Below are 19781 nucleotides of genomic sequence, written 5' to 3'. Positions count from 1 at the left end.
AAACAATAACTATTCTACACAACAGAATGTCTATCAGAAGGGCTATGTGTTATGGAACCAAAACAGTTGGGAGACAACATGGTGTCATGATAGGAATACCAAACCAGCTCAGGAACTAAGGGACCTGGGCTCTAAACCCCCTTGTCCTTCCCTCTTGCGGCTTCTCATCAAAATTCTGCATCCTCCTCTGTACAGAGTGTCACTTTGCATTTCCAATTCCATTCCGTGGAGCCTAAGTATTGCATGGGGTTCCTTCAGAGGCCATGGCTGGGAAGCCAGGAAGAAATCACATCCATGAGTTCAGGCCCCCTTATCCCTCTTCAAACACAACAGACCTGCGTTATATTTGGGGATTCCAAACCAGTTTTTACTTGATAAAAATAAATTTTCTTGAAACCCAAAAGATCAAATGATCTCCAAAGCCTCGCTAAGTCAGATGATCCAATCAAGGATGAGGTAACATTGAAATTGAGGCTCAACAAAATGACTAGATTTCAACAGGCAAAGATTAGGGTGAGATCTCTTGAGGTATGACAACCAATACAGGATGGCATGAGTGTGTGAGCTCTTATGGAAGCTGGACAGCGTTCGGGAAGTTAGGCAAAGTTAGTGAAGGTTTCTGAGCAGAAAAGGGACTGGATAAATCCTGCAGATTAGAATATTCATCTTGTATCAGAGTATATTGTGGGTGGGGTGTGAAAAGGAATGGGATGAATTAAGGAGTAACTGCTGTGGTTGAAGTGAGGCATAACAAGAATTGAATTAAAATGGGTCTAACAGCAATGGAAAGAGGCAGAAGACTGAAGAGATGGTGCACCAGCAGAAAGACCAAAGTGCCAGTGTTGAGTCCCCTTGACTTTAAGGAAATCATACTTCAGCTCTTAGTAGGCACAGCCAGACTTCAGGGTGTTTTCACACAGAACTAAGCATAGACAAGTATTTGCTGAGTGTTATGACTTCTCAAAATAATAAAAGAGAAAATGAAAGTAACTATCACTTAAAGTTGCTTAAATTAAAATAAAATTGGTCCCTGTTACCCTCCAAATATACCATATACTGCCTGTGAATCTTATTTTTCCTCCTGACAAGTCTAAATTACTGATACACAACTAAAATTGTATCCTGCTTTTGAAATGCTGAAAAGCTTAATACTTTCAATACTACCATCACCTGAAGGATTGAACCAAACTTTTATAATACGAATTCTGGAGGCCATGTCTAAAATTCCCTCATCAATTACTTACATTATGACTACTTCCTGTGAGATATAGTTTAAGGTCCAGCATCTGATTCAAGGAATATATAAATCTTCCTAGAAACAAGAAGTATTTATAGCCGCTTCTACTGTAACTGTTTGATCTTTCGGTCTTGGTATGTATCTATCTGTCTAGAACTTGTCATCTTGCTAGATGTCTCACTGGATTGTAAGCTCTAATGACAGTTTAATGCTTAAACAGAATTTAACAATTCATATACGGTCATTCTTATAGTCTTCATAGTCAAGAGGGCACTTGTAAATACCTGGCTGCATTTAATCCTTACAAAGCAAAATGACAGAATATAAAACAGAACAGCCACTGTGAGAAACCGTTTGGCAATGAATCGAAAAGTTAAATATGGAATTACCAGATTACCCAGCAATTCCACTCCTAGGTGTACTGAAAGGAACTGAAAACAGATACACAAACAAATACACACTAATGTTTATAGCAGCACTACTGACAATAGCCCAAAGACGGAAACAACCCAAATGTCCATCAACAGACAAGCAGATAAACAAATTGTGGTATGGACATTCAGTGGAATGTTATTCACCCATAAAAAGAAATATAATGCTGATACATGCTACAATGTACATGAACCTTGAAAACATTATACCAAGTCAAAGAGGCCTAACACAATGGGTCACATATTGCATGATTCCATCTGTATGAAATGTCTAGAATAAGTGAACCCATAAAGGCTGAAATAGATTGGCAACTGCCAAGAGTTGGAGGGCAGGGCTTGGTGGAGCATGGTGGAGGATAATGGGGAGGGACAGAGAAGTGGCATGGGATTTCTTTCTGGGAGTGATGAAAATTTCTGGAAGTAGACAGAGGAGGTAGTTGTGCAATGTTGTACTAAATTGTATATTTTTAAATGGTTACTTTTATATGTTATCTGAATAGTAAATTTCACCTCAATAAAAAAAGAAAAAATGGAAATTGATGGGAGAAATTATAGAGGAATTTTTAAAACGAGGGATCATGAGGCATATTTAAGCAAAAAGGAAGTGTGGTCTTAGATATTAACAAACTTGCCAAGGCAAGCAGAGAAGATGAACTCATATAATACTTGAAAACAAATCTAAATTTGTGTTTTGTGCTGTGACTACTAAACAAGATGAATCCAGTGAAAGCTTTTTGGTTAATGTGTCCAACTGATCACAATTGCAAGGTTAAATATAAGTATGTGTGTGGACACATAAACACACACAATTTATAGATTATCAATATTAGCATAGAAAAAGAACATCAATTGTGAAACTGTGGTTCATAGTTTCAGTTATAATTAAAGAGACTTTGTTATTAAAAAAGCTCCCAAATCTTTCCACAGCATGGAAACGGGAGGATAGGATGGCATAGAAATCTGTTTAGGAAACACAGTGATTTCCCCATCCAAATTGAGTTTCATTTATTTATGATGATTATTATTATTTTGAGATGGAGTCTCGCTCTGTCCCTAGGCTGGAGTGCAGTGATCTGATCTCAGCTCACTGCAACCTCTACCTCCTGGGTTCAAGTGATTCTCCTGCCTTAGCCTCTTGAGTAGCTGGGATTTACAGGTATGTACCACCATGCCTGGCTAATCTTTTGTGTTTTTAGTAGAGAAGGGGTTTCACCATGTTGGCCAGGCTGGTCTCGAACTCTGGATCTCAGGTGATCGGCCTGCCTCAGTCTCTCACAGTGCTGGGATTGCAGGCGTGAGCCACCACACCTGGCCTATTTATTCTTTATTAACATGTCCATGATATGTTTGCAAGACTACAATACTTCTCAACTGACAGGTAGTTTTTTTTTTTTTTTTTTTGAATGAAAAAAAGTATGGATATATTTCATGTCTGAAAATGGTAAAAGCGAACTCAAAAAAGCACCTTACAGGCTATTTATAACCTACATAGTTTCTAATAAGAAGGCAGTGGAGCACAGTGGTTAAGAGTAAGTATGGTGTCATAGAACACACCCAGGGTGTGGTAGCTCATGCCTGGAATCCCAGAACTTTGGGAGGCTAAAGCAAGAGGATTGCTTGAGCCCAGGAGTTCAAGACCAGCCTAAGCAGCATAGTAAGACGATCTCTACAAAAAATTAAAACATTAGCTAGGTGTGGTGACTTGCACCTGTAGTCCCAGCTACTCAGGAAGCTCAGGCAGGAGGATATACTATTTGTGTGACCTTTAGAAAGTTATTAAATCTCCTTAAGTATCAGATTCATAACCTGTAAAATGATAACATCAAATGTGTACAGTATAGATTGTTGTAAGAATATTGTAAGACAGCACATGTAAAGCACTTTGCTAAAAAAGAGATGCTCAATTTATGGTAATTATGATTATTTCACCTCTGCACTTACCTCTAGCTGAATGTAGACTTGCTCAGGCATCTTCTGACCATAGCTTTCTAAGAGGGTAATGGTTTCTTTTAGAGGTTCAAAGAGTTCATCAGTAGCTTTCTGTCGGCTTCTCACAGCCAGAAGATGCCCCATGATGTCAACTAAACCATCATGATCATCTTCATTTAATTCTCTCTGAAGTCCTGCATCTGTCTCCTTTATAAATTCTTGCAGCTCATTCAGACTATTAAATATATATGTACATACATACACATAAATTCAGTTTATTAAAACATTTAGTAGTATAAGATTTCTGATTGAATCTTATTTTCATTATGTACCTGATTAAACATTATTTATCTCTATTATGAAATTGGCAATATTAATACTCTTAAAAGTAACATCTCAGTTTTACAAAGCAGTTTATAAAGTTTTAATTCCAAATACCAAAGTACAAACGCTACCTGTCAATGACAAATCTCAAAAGATGCTCCTGAAACATCCAGCTCCATTTCTTAATTATGGTTAACAAGCTCACTTTGAAAGGCTTCATGTCCACTTTGAACCAACTATCAAACACTTTGAAGTCATCAAATTTGCTCATCTGGACATATAAAGCTTCATAAATGTCGATCTGTAGTTAGAAAAAAGTTAACTAGAACAACTCAATGAAAAGCCAGTTCACTACATTAAATGCTAAGGGTTTTCCTTGCCTGCTCTTTGAATTGCTCAAGAGTTGGTGGTTGTTCGGGAATTTCTTCGTTTGCATGAGCATCCATTTCCTCTGAAGATACAGCGTGACCGTACAAGAGAAAATGCTTCATAAACTCAGCTCGATCATCCACCCAGAGGTAAGCATGGGTCTCCAGGGTACTTCTAAAATCTAAGACTTTTTTGATGACATTTGCCACTCTGTTCATAATCTCCTGCCTGACCTCTGCCAGGCCTAACATATTATCCATATCATTCTAAATGAGAGGAAAACAAAGCACTTATTATTCAAACCAATCTTGCTCTATCAATTATCTACAACATAACATTACCAAGGTAATTCTTCAAAGGGAGAATGGTTAGAAGAATTAACAATCATGTTGCTTCTTCCAACTTCTGTTTTCCTTGTGCTTCCCATTACCCTAATTTGTTCCGGGTTTTGTTTTCCAGTGTTTTTTGTTTTTTTGAGACAGGGTCTCACTTTATCACTCGAGCTGAAGTACACTGGCTTCATGAGAACTCAGTGCAGCCTCTAGCTCCTTGGCTCAAGCAATCCTCCTGCCTGAGCCTCCTGAGTAGCTGGGACTATAGGTGCATGCCACCCCACCTAGTTAATTTTTCTAATTTTTTGTAGAGATGGTCTTGCTATGTTGCTTAGGCTAGTCTTGAACTCCTAGGCTTAAGCAATCCTCCTGCCTCTGCCTCCCAAAGTTCTGGGATTCCAAGCATGAGCTACCACACCCAGCCACAATTTGTTTTTGAATCACTAATATGAAAGTTAAATACACATTTACTAAGAAAATACCTGATAATTTTTTATTTCCAGATGTGTTGCTATTCGGTTCATCTGGGCAGACATTCTAAAACTATTGCATAGCATTTCTTCTACCAGATCATAGAAGCCATCCGCAGCCTCTCGGTCTAGAGAAGGTTTAAACACAATCTCGGGAGGCAGTAAGATCATTTGTGCTTGAAAAAATGGTGCCGGTTTCAACTGTTTCTCTGTATTCTTCAGAAAGAAGTCTAAGTCGTGCATTATAGCCTGAAAAAAGCCTTCCACCACAATGTCATCAATGAACTCTACATAAATTTTCCAAGTATCCAGAGAGGGATCAGCTTTGAAGAGCTTCCTATTTTCCTAGAAACAGACAAGTATTAGTAGATGAATATAAATAAATAAATAGCATAAAAACGAAACCTTTCCATTTAAATAGTTTGTAAAAGAAGAGACTGCATTTTTGTGCCCAAGACAGGAACATTCAAATACTAAGTTGCACAACCTTAAGCTACATGTCAAAGACCTAAGCAGGAATTTAGAACATTAAGTTCACACATGAAATACATTCGAAAGTCATTTTTTCAAGGAAAGTTCACTACAAAGATTGCTATCTTCAGATACAGACAGGAAATACGCTAGCTCCAGATAAATTCTAGAGATAATGGACCTGGGCTCTAGTTTTTGCTCTGTCACTAACTCTGTCCTTAGACTTTGCCTTTCAGGGCCTTCCCTATAAATAAAGAGATCCATCAAACTGGTCCTTCAGAGAACACTGTTCTGGAACATCTGAAGATTATCAAGTCAGGGAAGTACGGTGTACTCTATGCCATTCTTGGAGACTCACAATGTACCTATTTTATTAAAGCCCATTGAGGCTAGTACTGAAAAGTCAAAGAATAACAGATGCTGATGAGGTTGCAGAAAAAAAGGAATGTTTATACACTGTTGGTAGAAGTATAAATTATATATTAGCTCAACCACTGTAGAAGACAGTGTGGAAATTCCTCAAAGAGCTAAAAGCAGAAATACCATTTGACCCAGCAATCCCATCACTGGTACATACCAAAAGGAATATACGTCATTCTATTATAAAGACATGCACATGTGTGTTCACTGCAGCACTATTCACAATAGCAAAGACATGGAATCAACCTAAGTGCTCATCAATGTTACACTGGATAAAGAAAATGTGGTACATGTACACCATGGACCACTATGCAGCCATAAAAAAGAATGAGATCATGTCCTTTGCAGGAACATGGATGGAGCTGGAGGCCATTATCCTCAGCAAACTAATGCAGGAGTAGAAAACCAAATACTGCATGTTCTCACTTATAAGTAGGAGATAAATGATGAGAACACATGGACACATAGAGGGGAACAGCACACACTGGGGCCTAAAGGAGGATGGGGGTTGGAAGGAGGGAGAAGATCAGCAAAAATAACTAATGGGTACCAGGCTTAATACCTGGGTGATACAATAATTTGTACAACAAACCTGCATGATGCACGTTTACCTATCTAACAACCCTACACATATTCCCCTCAACTTAAAAGTTAAAATAAAATAAAGTCCACTGAATGTGGTTTAGCCCAATTGTTTTCAGACCCTGTTTAAGCACAAAGAATTTTTTTTTTTTTTTTTCAAATCATCTATGATAAGCAACTTGTGGAATAGCAAGTTCTAAGCTCCCTTTGTGCCTCAACAATATGAGCTTCTTGCACCTGAGCATCTCATCTCCCAAGAGTTTGGGTGACATAATGGACAAGCCAGTGGGGCAAAAATAGGGCCTGAAGACAGAGGTATGGTTAAAGACCACTACAGGCTGAGCATATAGTGTGCTTGGCCCAGAGACACATGTTTCAAAAGGTTGGGTGGGCAGCAAAGTTGATTCCAGAGAGGCTATCAGAGTGGCTAAACTTGCATAGTCTATACAGACCAGAGAGCAGATGCCCAAGGCAGGAACTGTAGCACAGAGCAAAGGAGACATTGGAATGAGAGCTGACTATAAGGTGGACTCTCTGCTTTGACTATTCTTTACTATGGATATATGATCCAGATGCAACAGTATGCGCTTTAAGCAAGAATCAGAACTAGAGAGGTAAGTATAGATCCTAAAAAGGCAGGGCAGAGAGGAAAGAACCCTAGCCCTCAAACAAATTGAAGAGCTACTCCTTCTCAGGAATGCTGTGTTGCCCACCAGCCAGGTGGAACAATTCACATCTGTGTAATCATGTGACATGCACCCCTGGAATTGTGCAGTACACATCCTAGAAAAGTATACACACCTGCCCTGACCCCTTTGTAGGTACTAAAAGGGAAAAGTATAGGTCTCAGAGCTAAAGAAAAATCCTTAGACACCATCTTGTTAGGTCTCTTTATCTTAAAGATATTGATATGGTTTGGCTCTGTGTCCCCACCCAAATCTAATCTTGAATTGTAATCTCCACATGTAATTTGTAGCCTGGTGGAAGGTGATTGAATCATGGGGGCAGACTCCCCACCCCAACCTGCTACTTGCTGTTCTCTAGATGGAATTCTCATGAGATCTGGTTGGTTGATAAGTGTGTGGCTCTTCCCCTTTGCGCACTCGCTCACTTGCTTGCGCGCGCTCCCCCTACCCCTGCTCTCTCTCTCCCTCTCTCCCCACCCCGTCACCATGTAAGATGAACCTTGCTTCCCCTTTACCTTCTGCCATGATTCTACGTTTCCTGAGGCTTCCCAAGCCATGTAGAACTGTGAGTCAATTAAACCTCTTTACTTCATAAATGACCGTCTCAGGTAGTTCTTCACAATAATATGAATACAGACTAACACAGATATGAAAACAAAGACCTCATACGCATTCAGTGTCACACTAGCGGGAAGTTAATAGCTGAGCTAGGACTAGAAACCAGCCCTCTTGACCTCCCAGGGTAGGGCCTTTCCCATCATGTCATGGTCATACACAATTTCACACAAAAAGATCCGGTTTACAACACTACAGTCACACTGATGAGAAATGCTGTATATTTAGCACATTAGGGTAAAGGGAGCAAAAGGAAGAGAAGACAGCTTTAGATCACTGAATGATCACTCAGGTCCCTTCCAGACCCAATCTTCAATGGTCCTGCTCCTCTCTTCTCTCTATCTTTAACTCTGACTCCAGACCACTCACTGACACCCCACTGGCCAGCAAAGATGCAGCATGCAAAAGGCAAAACTGCCTCACCCTTGGCCATATTTCTACTGCTTTTCCCCAAACCACGCGCCTCACCAGAAGCCTGAGAACTAGGTTCAACATCATGTACTAAGTCGAGAGGAAAACAATCACTTGACCCAACTTATGGAAACAAATAATCATTTAATTTCCATTTTAAAGCTGGCTTGCATTCCCTCAAGGCAGAAGCTCTCTTCCATTCTCAGATTGAGAATGGTGATTTCAAACCTTCTTAGTTTTTGCCTTAAGGACAAAAAGAAGAGAATCCATTTATTTTCTATATTTATTAATGTAGAAAAAATTCTAACATTTTTCTCTGAGATAACACTGCAAAACCTTGTTTTATGACACTTTCTAGTCATGTCTTGGCCATACTTTTAATGCATTTTCATCAGGATTCATAAATCTTAATGGTTTAAAAATCCTTGGAGTTTGGGGAGTACTTTTTTTATTATCAAGAAAATGTAACAGAAAAAACTAATTACAATCCATCATCTGTCTTCTATGAGACAGATTCTAACACATATAACAGTTGTAGAGGTGTCTTCAAAGTCACAGAATAATTCACAGCATTTCAGTGAACAACTAGAAATAGTCCATGGCATGACTTAGTTAAAATACTGCTGAAAAACAAATTAACTTCCAGATAAATACCTCCTTTACATGTCAGAACACCCCTAGAGTCTCTCCAGGCTACCCAGGCCTTTGGCAGAGCCTTCAGAGGAGGGCGCCTGCCCACACTTTGACTTCAGACTTCTAGCCTCTGGACTATGAGAGAATAAACTTCTTTCATTTCAACATACCCTGTTTGTGGATCTTGTCATGGCAGCCTTAGGATGCTATTTCAGGCAGTATTCAAGGAAGACAGAAACAAAGTCTTTGTCCTAGCAAACTGTCATTGATGGGAAAATTAAAACTTTCTTAGAAATTTCAGAAAACTTGTCAAGTCAACGGAAATATTGAAACCCATGTTAATTACGTGCTTCTTTTTATTTTCTTCTCCATATCCACTAGAGCATAGCAAACGTACTGTACTTTGCTTTTTGGTAAGAAAATCTGTTACCCTTAAAACATTTTCTTCACTCAGCCTCCTGTCCTGGTTTTCCTTCTACTGTCTTGTCTTTCCTTTTCTGTATCTTTGGCTGGTCCTTCTTCTCCCCAGTCTCCTAACAGAAGAATGGTGGTCCAGCCAATAGTTCTTGATTTTTTTCTCTTCTTTAGCTAGACTCATGTTCTCAGTGATCTCATCCAGTCTCCTGGCTTAAATATCATTGCCACCCATTCCTCTTTCATCTGTGTTTTCAGTTTGGACCCCTCTCCCTAATTCTAAATGAATAAATCCAATAGCCCACTCAACTCCTCTACTTGGCTAATTAACCCCTCAAACCGGAAATGCCTAAAACTGAAATCTTGATCTTTCCTGCTAAATCTCTCCCCCTCACACTCTTCCCCATCTGAATGAACTGCAACTTCACCTTTCCAGTTGATCATGACAAAATGTGTAGAATAATCTTTAATTTGTCCTTCTTTCATGTTCCACATCCAGTCTTTAGGAATTTATGTTTGTTCCACTTAATTCAAAATATATCTAGAATCCAACTACTTCTAATTGCTTTCACTGTTGCCACCCAGGTCCAACACCATCGTCTGTTACATGATTGTGCCGTGCTCTGAATGCTTATGTACTCCCAAAATTCGAATGTTAAAATATTAACCGGCAAGAAGATGGTACTGGCGAGGGGGTTAGGAGGAAGTGGTTAGGTCCTGAGGGCACAGACTTCATGAATGGGACTAGTGCCTACATAAAACAGGCTCAGGGGAACACGTGTGCCCCTTCCTCCATGTGAGGACACAGTGAGAAGTTGGCAGTTTGCAACCTAGAAGAGGGCCCTCACCAGAAACGGATCATGCTGGCACCTGGATCTCAAGAACTATCAGAAAACCATTTCTGTTATTTTTAAGCTACCCAGTTTACAGTATTTCGCTATAGCAGCCTGAACATATGGAATCCCTAGATTACTAGCAAGAACAGCAACCTACCAGGTCATCCTGCCTCTTCCTTTGCCTCCCTGTGGAGAGTCTCAACGCAACAGCCAGAATTCCTTTTAGAATGAAAGTAAGATTGTATTTACTCCCCTCCTTAAAATTCTGCAGTGTCACATACCTCAGACCAAAAGCCAGCATCTGTACAAAGCCTAAGAAGTCTCCCCTGGCTGCTGGTCCCTCCCACGCAGCTTAGCATCTGACCTCACCTCAGCAATTCTCCACTCAGCTCCCTGTACTCCCCCCACACTACATCGCTGCTCTTCCTCGAGCATGCACAGGGAGCTCCTGCCCACCAGCCCTCTTCTCTGCCTGGGACACTCTTCACCCACAGGCCCACTTGGCTGACTCTATCGCCTTTGTCAAGTGTGTGTTCAAATTTCACTTTCTGGTTGAGGCCTACTCTGATCATCCTACTTAAAACTGCATCCTTGACCGCTCCCTCTAGAATTCCCTTGCCTTGCTCCCATTTGATCTTTTTCCTGTAGCATGTACCAGTTCTAACCGTGACTTATCACGTCAGTGCTTATTCTCTCTCCCCTCACTAGACTCAAGCTCCATGAGAGCAAGGATCTTTGCTCTGCTCTCTTTCATATTTCAAAAACCGAGAAAGGTGCTGGGTACAAGGTTCACAGTAAGTATTTCTTAAGTAAGTGAATGACAATGCACTGCCAAGACTAGATAATGGGTTGTATATGATTCTCAGCAGGAAAACCGTCATCTATTTCCTGTTATGCTGACTTAGCCTAGAGAGAAGGATCTTTATTTTACACATGAGAAAATTCAGGCCCAGCCTCTAGAAGACTCTGGTTTCCAACCTCTACCAAGGACATTTTCCCTACCCCACATTGTGGTACTTCATGACAGATGCAGTGTGTGTGTGTGTGTGTGTGTGTGTGTCTGTGTGTGTGTGTCTGTGTGTGTGTGTGTGTGAAAGGGTGGATGTGAAAGACAGGCTGTGTGTGTGATATGTGAGTGTGGAGTGTGTGAGAGTGTGTATGTGTGACACAGAAAAAGAGAGTATGTGTGTGTGATAGAGTGCGTGTTACAGAGAGAGAGAGAGAGAGAGAGAGAGAGAGAGAAATTTTGTGTGCATGTGTGGTCTGTCTTGCCCAGAGGAGAGTATTCATGGTTTGAGGACTGTGCCTGTCTATAGAGAAGACTCCACATAACAAGGATGCACAGAGGAAACAGAATATGCTCTTTCATTCCCATCCCTTTTTTCCTTAAGAAATAGGAACAACAAGAAATCAACTCCCCAAGTTCCCATCATCAGCACTGCACATCTGTGAGCACCACATTCCTCCATCCCATACTACAGATGAATGCTCTGTGCTCCTATCTAAAGACACCTTCTACAGGCATTTATTAAATCCCATTCCCTCAGTGGCTTTCTTCCAACAATTTTCTCTCCTTCCTAGATCACTGCAATTAACATACAAACATCCTGAAACATCAACCACTATTAAAAATAAAACCCTCCCTACCCTGATACACAGGCCGCAGGCACTGTCCAGTTCTCAGTTTGTCCCCAGGGCAGAGCTCCTCAGGATCTCCTTGGCTGTCTCCACTCACATTTCCCCACTCTCTCATTAGCCCACTCCCATCAGGCTTCCACTCCGCCACCATATGAAATCACCTCTTCTCATCCCAATGACTTCCATGTTGCCAGATCTGAGAGTTAACCTCCGTCTTTATTTTCAGGTCCTATGCCAGGATGGGATAGAGTGGAGCTCTTCCTCCTCCTCGAAACTCCTTCTTCATTGGTTTCCAGGACAACACTCTCTCTTCTTCAGTACCCTGTGCTGCATTTTCCTCTGACCTAGGGAGGACTTCAAGTCTCGTTTTTGGACCTCTTTTCTATCTCCAGTTCCTACATGTGCTTAATCTAATTATATGGCTCTAAATGCCATATATATGTGCATGAATCTCAATTCTGTTACTTATTTGGATTTTCTCCTGAATACAAGACACACTTGCAATTCTAGTCTACTCAAAATGTCCCTCAGGACAAGCATCTCTAACTAACATATTTAAAACCAAATCGTTTTTTTTCCCCCTACAAAATCTGCTCACTACAATCTTCTCATATCATTAAGGGGCAACTCCAGTCCAGTAACTCAGACCAAAAACCTTGAAATCATCCTTGATTTCTCTCTCCTCTGATTCCTCAAAGCAAATTCTGCTGGCTCTGCCTTCAAAATATATGCAGGATATGAACTGCCTTGATCACTAGCACCATGACCCAAGGCAGCATCATTTCCCACCTGGATTATTAGAGTAGGGTCTGAAGAGTCTCCCTGCTGACCACCTTCCTTGCTCCCCTGGGGCTTACCCTCCACAGGGAAAGCTTTTCAGCAGAAAGTCTCTGGCTGCTCTTTCCTCTAATAGTAAAATCCAAAGTCCTCGTAACAGCCTGCTAACCCCATGTAATGTGCTGTTAGTCCCTTTTAAACTTCATCCTCTACTACCACACCCCTTGTGAATTCTCATCCCAGTTTGCTGACTGATCCTGGGACAGGACAGGCTGCTCCCACTTCAAAGCATCCATACCTTGGTTCTCCAGAACATCCTTCTCCTGATATCCGTATGCTTTGTTCCCTGTCGGTTCTCTGTAGAAATGCTATCTTAGGAAACAGGCCTTCCCAACCACCCCTCCCCCAAGCGACTCCCTATCCCACCCGCTCTACTCTATTTTTCATCATTGCTCCTATTACAACTGACATATCAACTATTTGTTCTTGTCTCTTGCTAACTTCCCTGACTAGGGTGTAAGCTCTATGCAATAAAGGATTTTTTTGTGTGTTGGGGGGGGTTGCTTTTATTTTTCTGCCTTCTGCCTTTTGTTTTTTGTTTTCTGTTTTCTCTTAAATCCATAACTCTAGATTAGTGCCTATTACTGTTTTAGGAACTCAAATCTTTGCTAAAAGGAGAGTAATTACTGTTGCCATCCTCAGGAGATTGTTGAGAGGGTTCCTTGAGACGACATAAGCAGGTGTTTGGCAGTCAGCAAACAGTGGTAGCTATTAAGAGCATCCAAGAGAGGACGCTACTGTGACAAGATAAAGATTCTATCACCAGCCTTTCTGTTTAATCAACACATCTCACATTCTAATCTCTTCCCTCAGGAGTGAGAGCAGTGAGGGCTATAGAAATTGCAGGCAAGTAACACAAATTCCCCCACTTTAAATGCCAAATAAAACCATTCATAAAGCTCTTTCAGTCTTGAAAGAAGAGTCCCACATTATTAGGCTAAGTATTTTTGCTCTTCTCTGAACTCAATGCAAAGATCTATAAATCTTGAAAGCTTAAAAGCCGTTACCTCGACCAAGCTGTGGATCTTGTGGCCATCTTCTTGGATTAACTCGTATTTTTTTGTAAACAAATCACCCTTGTCCTCCAAAGTGAAGGCCGCCTCTCGTCTGTGCTCTCTCCTGGGAGGCAGTGCACACCCGGCCCAGGCCCTCATGGTCTGCTGGATCACCTTCACATTGCTCTGCGTGTGCTCAACTCTGCGCTCCAACTCGGCTGTGGCCGCCCTCACCCGCTCGATGTAGCTCCAGCAGTCGTCCTGCCATGTCAGCCACGTGGTGGCTGCTGTCAGCTGCTCGTCAACAGCCCTCAACTCATCTTCAATCAGAGGGTATTCAACTTCTAGGAGCGTCTGTTTCAGCTTATTATATCCTTGCACAAGAAGGTCAAGATTTCCAATGTACTGAGCAAAGAAAGGCCAAAACAAAAAGTGCCAAATATGTTAGCTATGTTCTCTACCTTAAAAGTGTAAAAGTGTCATATAGGTCTACACATTAACAATTAAAATGCAAAATAGTTCTATTCATAATAGGCCCTAGTATCTTTTTTAAAAAACACAAACCTTTAAAATAGTGTTTCTTTTTTTGAAGATGGTTAAAGCTGAATCTGGTATGTCCTGCTTCTTCAACATCAAAAGATATTTCACTTCTCTCAATACAGCCACTAGCTATTAAAATAAAATTATTAAAATTATTGCATATTTTCATACAGTCATTCTATTTTAACTCAAGTTTAACTTGAAACACTTATGATGTTATCCAAGGATTATATTTTCAAATCATCAAGGTAAATAGGCTTTTGTTTCATACATTTTTAAAAAATAAAAATCATAATTTCTGTAATACAGTAAAGGTATATGAATTATCCCTAAAACATCTCAATAAATTAGTTTCTATAAATTGGTTTCATGAAATCACAAAGTAGAGAGAATCCTCAGTTCTCTGTATTATATATTTAGGTATGTGTGCTGAGTTTTACTAGCAAAATCAAGTCAATTATTCTCTGTATATATTTTAGGAAAACAGACCAGGATTTGGGTGTAGAGTTTGCCTACTGAACCCAGTGAGGCTAACTTTCCCACCTCCTAGGCATGCACTTGGACTGTCAAGAGAGACTCCAGCTAATCACTCATAGTGAATGTACAATCTTCACCCCTAAAAATTCAGCTAGATGCTCAAGGCATTTTGTGTTTTGTCATGGAAACCACAGATTTTTTTTTATTGTACTTTAAGTTCTGGGGTACATGTGCAGAACATGTGGGTTTGTTACACAGGTATACACACACCATGGTAGTTGGCTGCATCCATCAACACATCATCTACATTAGGTATTTCTCCTAATGCTATCCCTCGCCTAATCCCCAACCCCCTGCCGGTCCCTGGTGTGTGATGTTCCCCTCCCTGTGTCCATGTGTTCTCATTGTTCAACTCCCACTTATGAGTGAGAACATGCAGTGTTTGGTTTTCTGTTCTTGTATCAGTTTGCTGAGAATGATGGTTTCCAGCTTCATCCATGTCTCTGCAAAGGACATGAACTCATCCTTTTTTGTGGCTGCATAGTATTCTATGGTGTATATGTGCCACATTTTCTTTATCCAGTCTATCATTGACGGGCATGTGGGTTGGTTCCAAGTCTTTGCTATTGTAAACAGTGCTGCAATAAACATACATGTACATGTGTTTTTATAACAGAACAATTTATAATTCTTTGTGTATCTACCCAGTAATGGAATTGCTAGGTCAATTGGTATTTCTAATTCTAGATCCTTGAGGAATTGCCACACTATTTTCCACAATGACTGAACCAATTTATATTCCCACCAACAGTATAAAAGCATTCCTATTTCTCCAGACCCTCTCCAGCATCTGTTGTCTCTTGACTTTTTAATGATCGCCATTCTAATTGGCATGAGTTGGTATCTCAATGTGGTTTTGATTTGCAACCAATAGATATTCTTATAAGCTTGCCTGCTATACTAAAGCATATCCATGGTAATAAAAAGAAAATAAAGCTCATTTTGTGTCTCATATCTAACAAACTGCCAGACATGGAGATCCGTTATTTAAAATATATAATATGTATATACACATATATACATGCACATCTAGTATTTAAATATATGCACATATTGTATAATTATATACCCATATATAAATGGTAACAAAGTCCCATTGTTACATAACACATAACGAAATTATGTTACATAACACATAATGATATTATGAGAAAACGAAATTTCCTTTGACAAAATATATGAAATTTCCTTTGTTACATGATTTACCGTGCAGTAACAAAAGACATGTTCAATAAAGATAATATTCATCCTGGATATTATTTAACTGTTAATATTTTTTATTAATGTGTTTTATGTTTTTTAAAATTACCATCAATTTAATTACCATATATAAGCTACTGTCCCTTTGAAAGAAATGACAAATTAAAATTTATCACTGTTCATCAAAAGCATGACATGTCTTTTGATGAAATTTTAACTAAAAAACTGGTGTATATTATGAATGTATTTAGGCCAGAAACTATCTGGTAAAGACAAATGATTCAATTCAGTTGAGCTAACATTTTTTAAGTGTTTCCAAGTACCAGACACTACACTAGAAACATAGAGCATAAAGACTCGACGAAACGAATGCTACTCTCAGTGGCTCATTATCTAGTGAGGGTGAGGTGGTAAAGAAATAAATACACTACAAATTAATAAAGTAATTAGTAGAATTTGAGAAACAAATCTCTACAACAAAGACTTACTAGAAATTGTTTACAGTTATATTCCTCACAACTTTGATATTTTCCCAAAATAAATTACAAATGACTGGAAATATCAGAAATAAGCTTATAATAAAAAGGGCACTTATATATCATCTTAAGTCAAATTCCTACCTTTGGGTCAAAGTTGACACAGAGAAGACCATTTATGGAACTGAATTTTACCAAGGGTTGATTTAAATTGAATTCGCAGATTTCATCCACATTACTTTTCCATTCATTATAGATAAGATTTTCAAATTGTTCAAGCAAAGTGGTCATTTCAACATACTTTTGATAAACTAAGGCATTATCAGGATTTCCCAAAAATCTGTAAGAATAAGGTTTTTCTACTGGCTTATTCATATATTACATAGATTTCAGCTTAATAATTATATAATACAATACACAATATAAAATATATAAAATATGATAATGCACTATAAACAACCAGGAAAAGAAACAGTCAGGAAGAGAAACAATTCATTATGTCTATGAATTGCTTTTACTTTAAAAGATAAAGTTATAAAATGAATGAAACTCCAAAGATGTTACCAAACATTGATAGCAACAAGCTACCAGCTCCAATGAAGAGAAGAAAGAGACACAAAGACTGGATAACAAAAGCAGTGTTACTTATTGGAAAAAGGAAAAGCAACTACAGCAAAAAACTCCAAACATGGCAGGTGGAAAAGACAAATGAAAGGAAACAAGGACCAGAAAACATGTAAGTATATCAAGTTCTAAGAGTCCTGTTATAAATACTCCAAAACTGTGGGGACGATCCCTCTCCACAAACCCAACCAATGACAGAAGTAAACAGGGCAATGGCTTCCTAAGTGCCAATATGAATAGCTCACTCCCTTATATAAAACATCAACCACAACATTAGGATCACGTGCCATGATCTATGCTTAAGTACTCACAGATAACGGAGAGATGCAAAGTTTGACCAAAACATGTGAAGTCGCTGGAGGACCTGATGGGCCCATTTGATATTTCCTGAGGTAAATGGCATGTTCTTGTTAAGAACTACATGTCCATGTTCAATCTGCAAGTTGGTATTTTGGTGAAGAGGAAGAAAGGGAACATTTAGTCAGAATGCCTATCAATCTTTTGTTTTTTTTTTTTTTTTTAAAGACAAAGTCTCACTGTCACCAGGCTGCAGTGCGGTGGTGCGATTTCAGCTCACTGCAACCTCAGACCCCTGGTTCAAGCAATTCTCCTGCCTCAGTATCCCGAGTAGGTGGGACTACAAGCAGGTGCCACCATGCCCAGCTAATTTGTTTTTTTCTTTTCTTTTTTTTTTTGGTATTTTTAGTAGAGACCGGGTTTCACCATGTTGACCAGGATGGTCTCAGTCTCTTGACCTTGAGATCCACCTGCCTTGGCCTCCCAAAATGCTGGGATTAGCCTCCGAACCTTTTAAGCAAGAGTTCATTTTGGTATTTTTACAGTAGTATAAAACATATGTGTTTAATCACTTGATTACTAGATGAGTTACAGTCCTAATGCAAGTTTACCATTACCATGAGGAAACCGCTAAATAAAAGCACAAAAATGTAGTGCCTATATATAATCTTTAGATATAATCACATCAAGTTCTAGCTGATGGTCATTATCTGCAAAAATGATATTGTGAATGTGCCCAACCTTATCTGCCACTTACCTGTTTCACGTGTTCATTGTACAACTGCTTACACACATCCAGTTCTGTATTAAACATATGCACTAGTGTGCTGTAATGTAGGCTGAAAATTTCCATGACGACTGGCTTCTCTAGAAAATTTCCAAATACGGTCAAAAGCTATAAAAATCAAAGTTAAGGAAATGTTAAGCACTATGAGTTTTTAACAGAAATACTCAGCTCACAATGTCCCCTTTCAAATCTCTTACATGACTGAAGTTTAGAATTTTCAAAGTATCCTGCGATGCTTCAAAATGTAAAATCTATTTTTGCATCTAAAATTTCTGTACATCCAATAAACCAATTCTAGATGTAAAATAATTTCCCTTCCTCAGCAGAAAAGAACCACTGTCTGCCTGCAATCTCTGCCCACAGCTAATACTATTTCCTGTTGGGTGCCAGGTAATGTTTCAGAAGATGCTTTGTGGATGTAAGAATAGAAACAAGATTCACATACTCGTTATTGTTCTTCCCTCCTGCATATGTATTCTTTAGATATAAATATCCATATATCCATACTGAGGGCCTCTAGGTCACAGCATGAATAATTATGCCAGATGTGCCAGTCACCATGACCGCTTGCCTACAGCCCCCGGTATATCCATGTGACTCAGCCACCCCCAACAGTGTCCTGGGGCCATAACGATGACTGTTCCAAGGACAGCCACTACACAGGTGGATGACCCCCGTGACATGGATGTCCTGGCTCAAATCAACGCCTTGAGCTAATCAGATTGTTTCTCAGAGAGTCAGGACCTGGCTGAATCCATGCTGACTAAAATTATCAGTGAGCAGAAACTACTAACAAGCAGAGGAAGCCAACTGATCGGGGGACAGAAGCGAGCAGACACAGGCTGAACAGGATCACATCACCAGCAAAGCAAGAGTGAAGTCCCACAAACTCCTCTTGTTCAGTCAGTGGAGCCCCCTAGATTTCAAACTTACCTTCACCGCCAGTGTTCACAAAGCAGATTCCCAGTGAATCTAATTTTAGATTCCCATTAGTCTTTTGTCTTGTTTACTACCCAATGTGGATTCTTCTGCGTGCTAGCGTAAAACAGCTCTTCCCTTGCAAGCAAAATAACTAAAATATATATTTTTATATAACCAATGTTTCTATAGGCTATGTCCCAGGAACTATATGTTAAGGTCCTTAAAAGTGCTGTTATTATTACACATTCCAGGTGAGGAAACTCAGTTATAAGGAGGGAATGATTTTCCCAAATTCATATAGCTAGTGGTGGAGCTGGGACTGGAAACCAGGCAGTCTAGCATTCAGGTTTGTGCTTCACTGTGTGGCTTTTATCAGCTAATATGCCATTGAAAGTTGTATCATTTTGTCATCTGGTCATTCTGTGTGGACTTCATAATATGTTAGTTATTAAGCCTGTCAGGTAGACAGTTATTTTGAGAAAATGTCTTCTTTCAAAGGCTAAGTATATTTATGGTGGCAGAAAAATTGTATGCAAGGTCATGCCTTATTTAACAATATGGCAAAGGAGGGGGCTTTGTTCTTTTTCTTAAGGAAATAATAGGTGATCCCTAAAACTAGTTTCACTTTAAAAAACAGCTTCATAATAAAGAATCTGCAAATATTTCCATAAACTACAATCACTGAAAATAAAATTACCACCAAAAAATTAAAGAAACTGGCCGGGCGTGGTGGCTCACCCTGTAATCCCAGCACTTTGGGAGGCCGAGG

The 19781-nt window shown here is 39.5% G+C and overlaps 1 protein-coding gene across 1 annotated transcript in view; it reads right to left on the bottom strand.

Moving 5' to 3' along the window:
• Positions 1-19781, bottom strand: part of DNAH11 (dynein axonemal heavy chain 11) — a 403839-nt gene that overhangs the window by 318766 nt on the left and 65292 nt on the right. The window contains exons 10-18 of the mRNA XM_017526963.2: positions 18062-18199; positions 17319-17443; positions 16528-16723; positions 14195-14299; positions 13643-14035; positions 5105-5437; positions 4302-4556; positions 4053-4222; positions 3610-3832 (exon numbers count right to left, since the gene is read on the bottom strand). Coding sequence (XP_017382452.1) covers positions 3610-3832; positions 4053-4222; positions 4302-4556; positions 5105-5437; positions 13643-14035; positions 14195-14299; positions 16528-16723; positions 17319-17443; positions 18062-18199 — 1938 coding nt within the window. The remainder of the gene's footprint in view (positions 1-3609; positions 3833-4052; positions 4223-4301; positions 4557-5104; positions 5438-13642; positions 14036-14194; positions 14300-16527; positions 16724-17318; positions 17444-18061; positions 18200-19781) is intronic.

Source organism: Cebus imitator, unplaced genomic scaffold (genome assembly GCF_001604975.1).
Source record: "Cebus imitator isolate Cc_AM_T3 unplaced genomic scaffold, Cebus_imitator-1.0 Scaffold45, whole genome shotgun sequence".
Taxonomy (NCBI): Eukaryota; Metazoa; Chordata; class Mammalia; order Primates; family Cebidae; genus Cebus; species Cebus imitator.
Note: the sequence above shows the minus strand (reverse complement) of the source record. Positions and strands in the feature narration are given on the sequence as shown.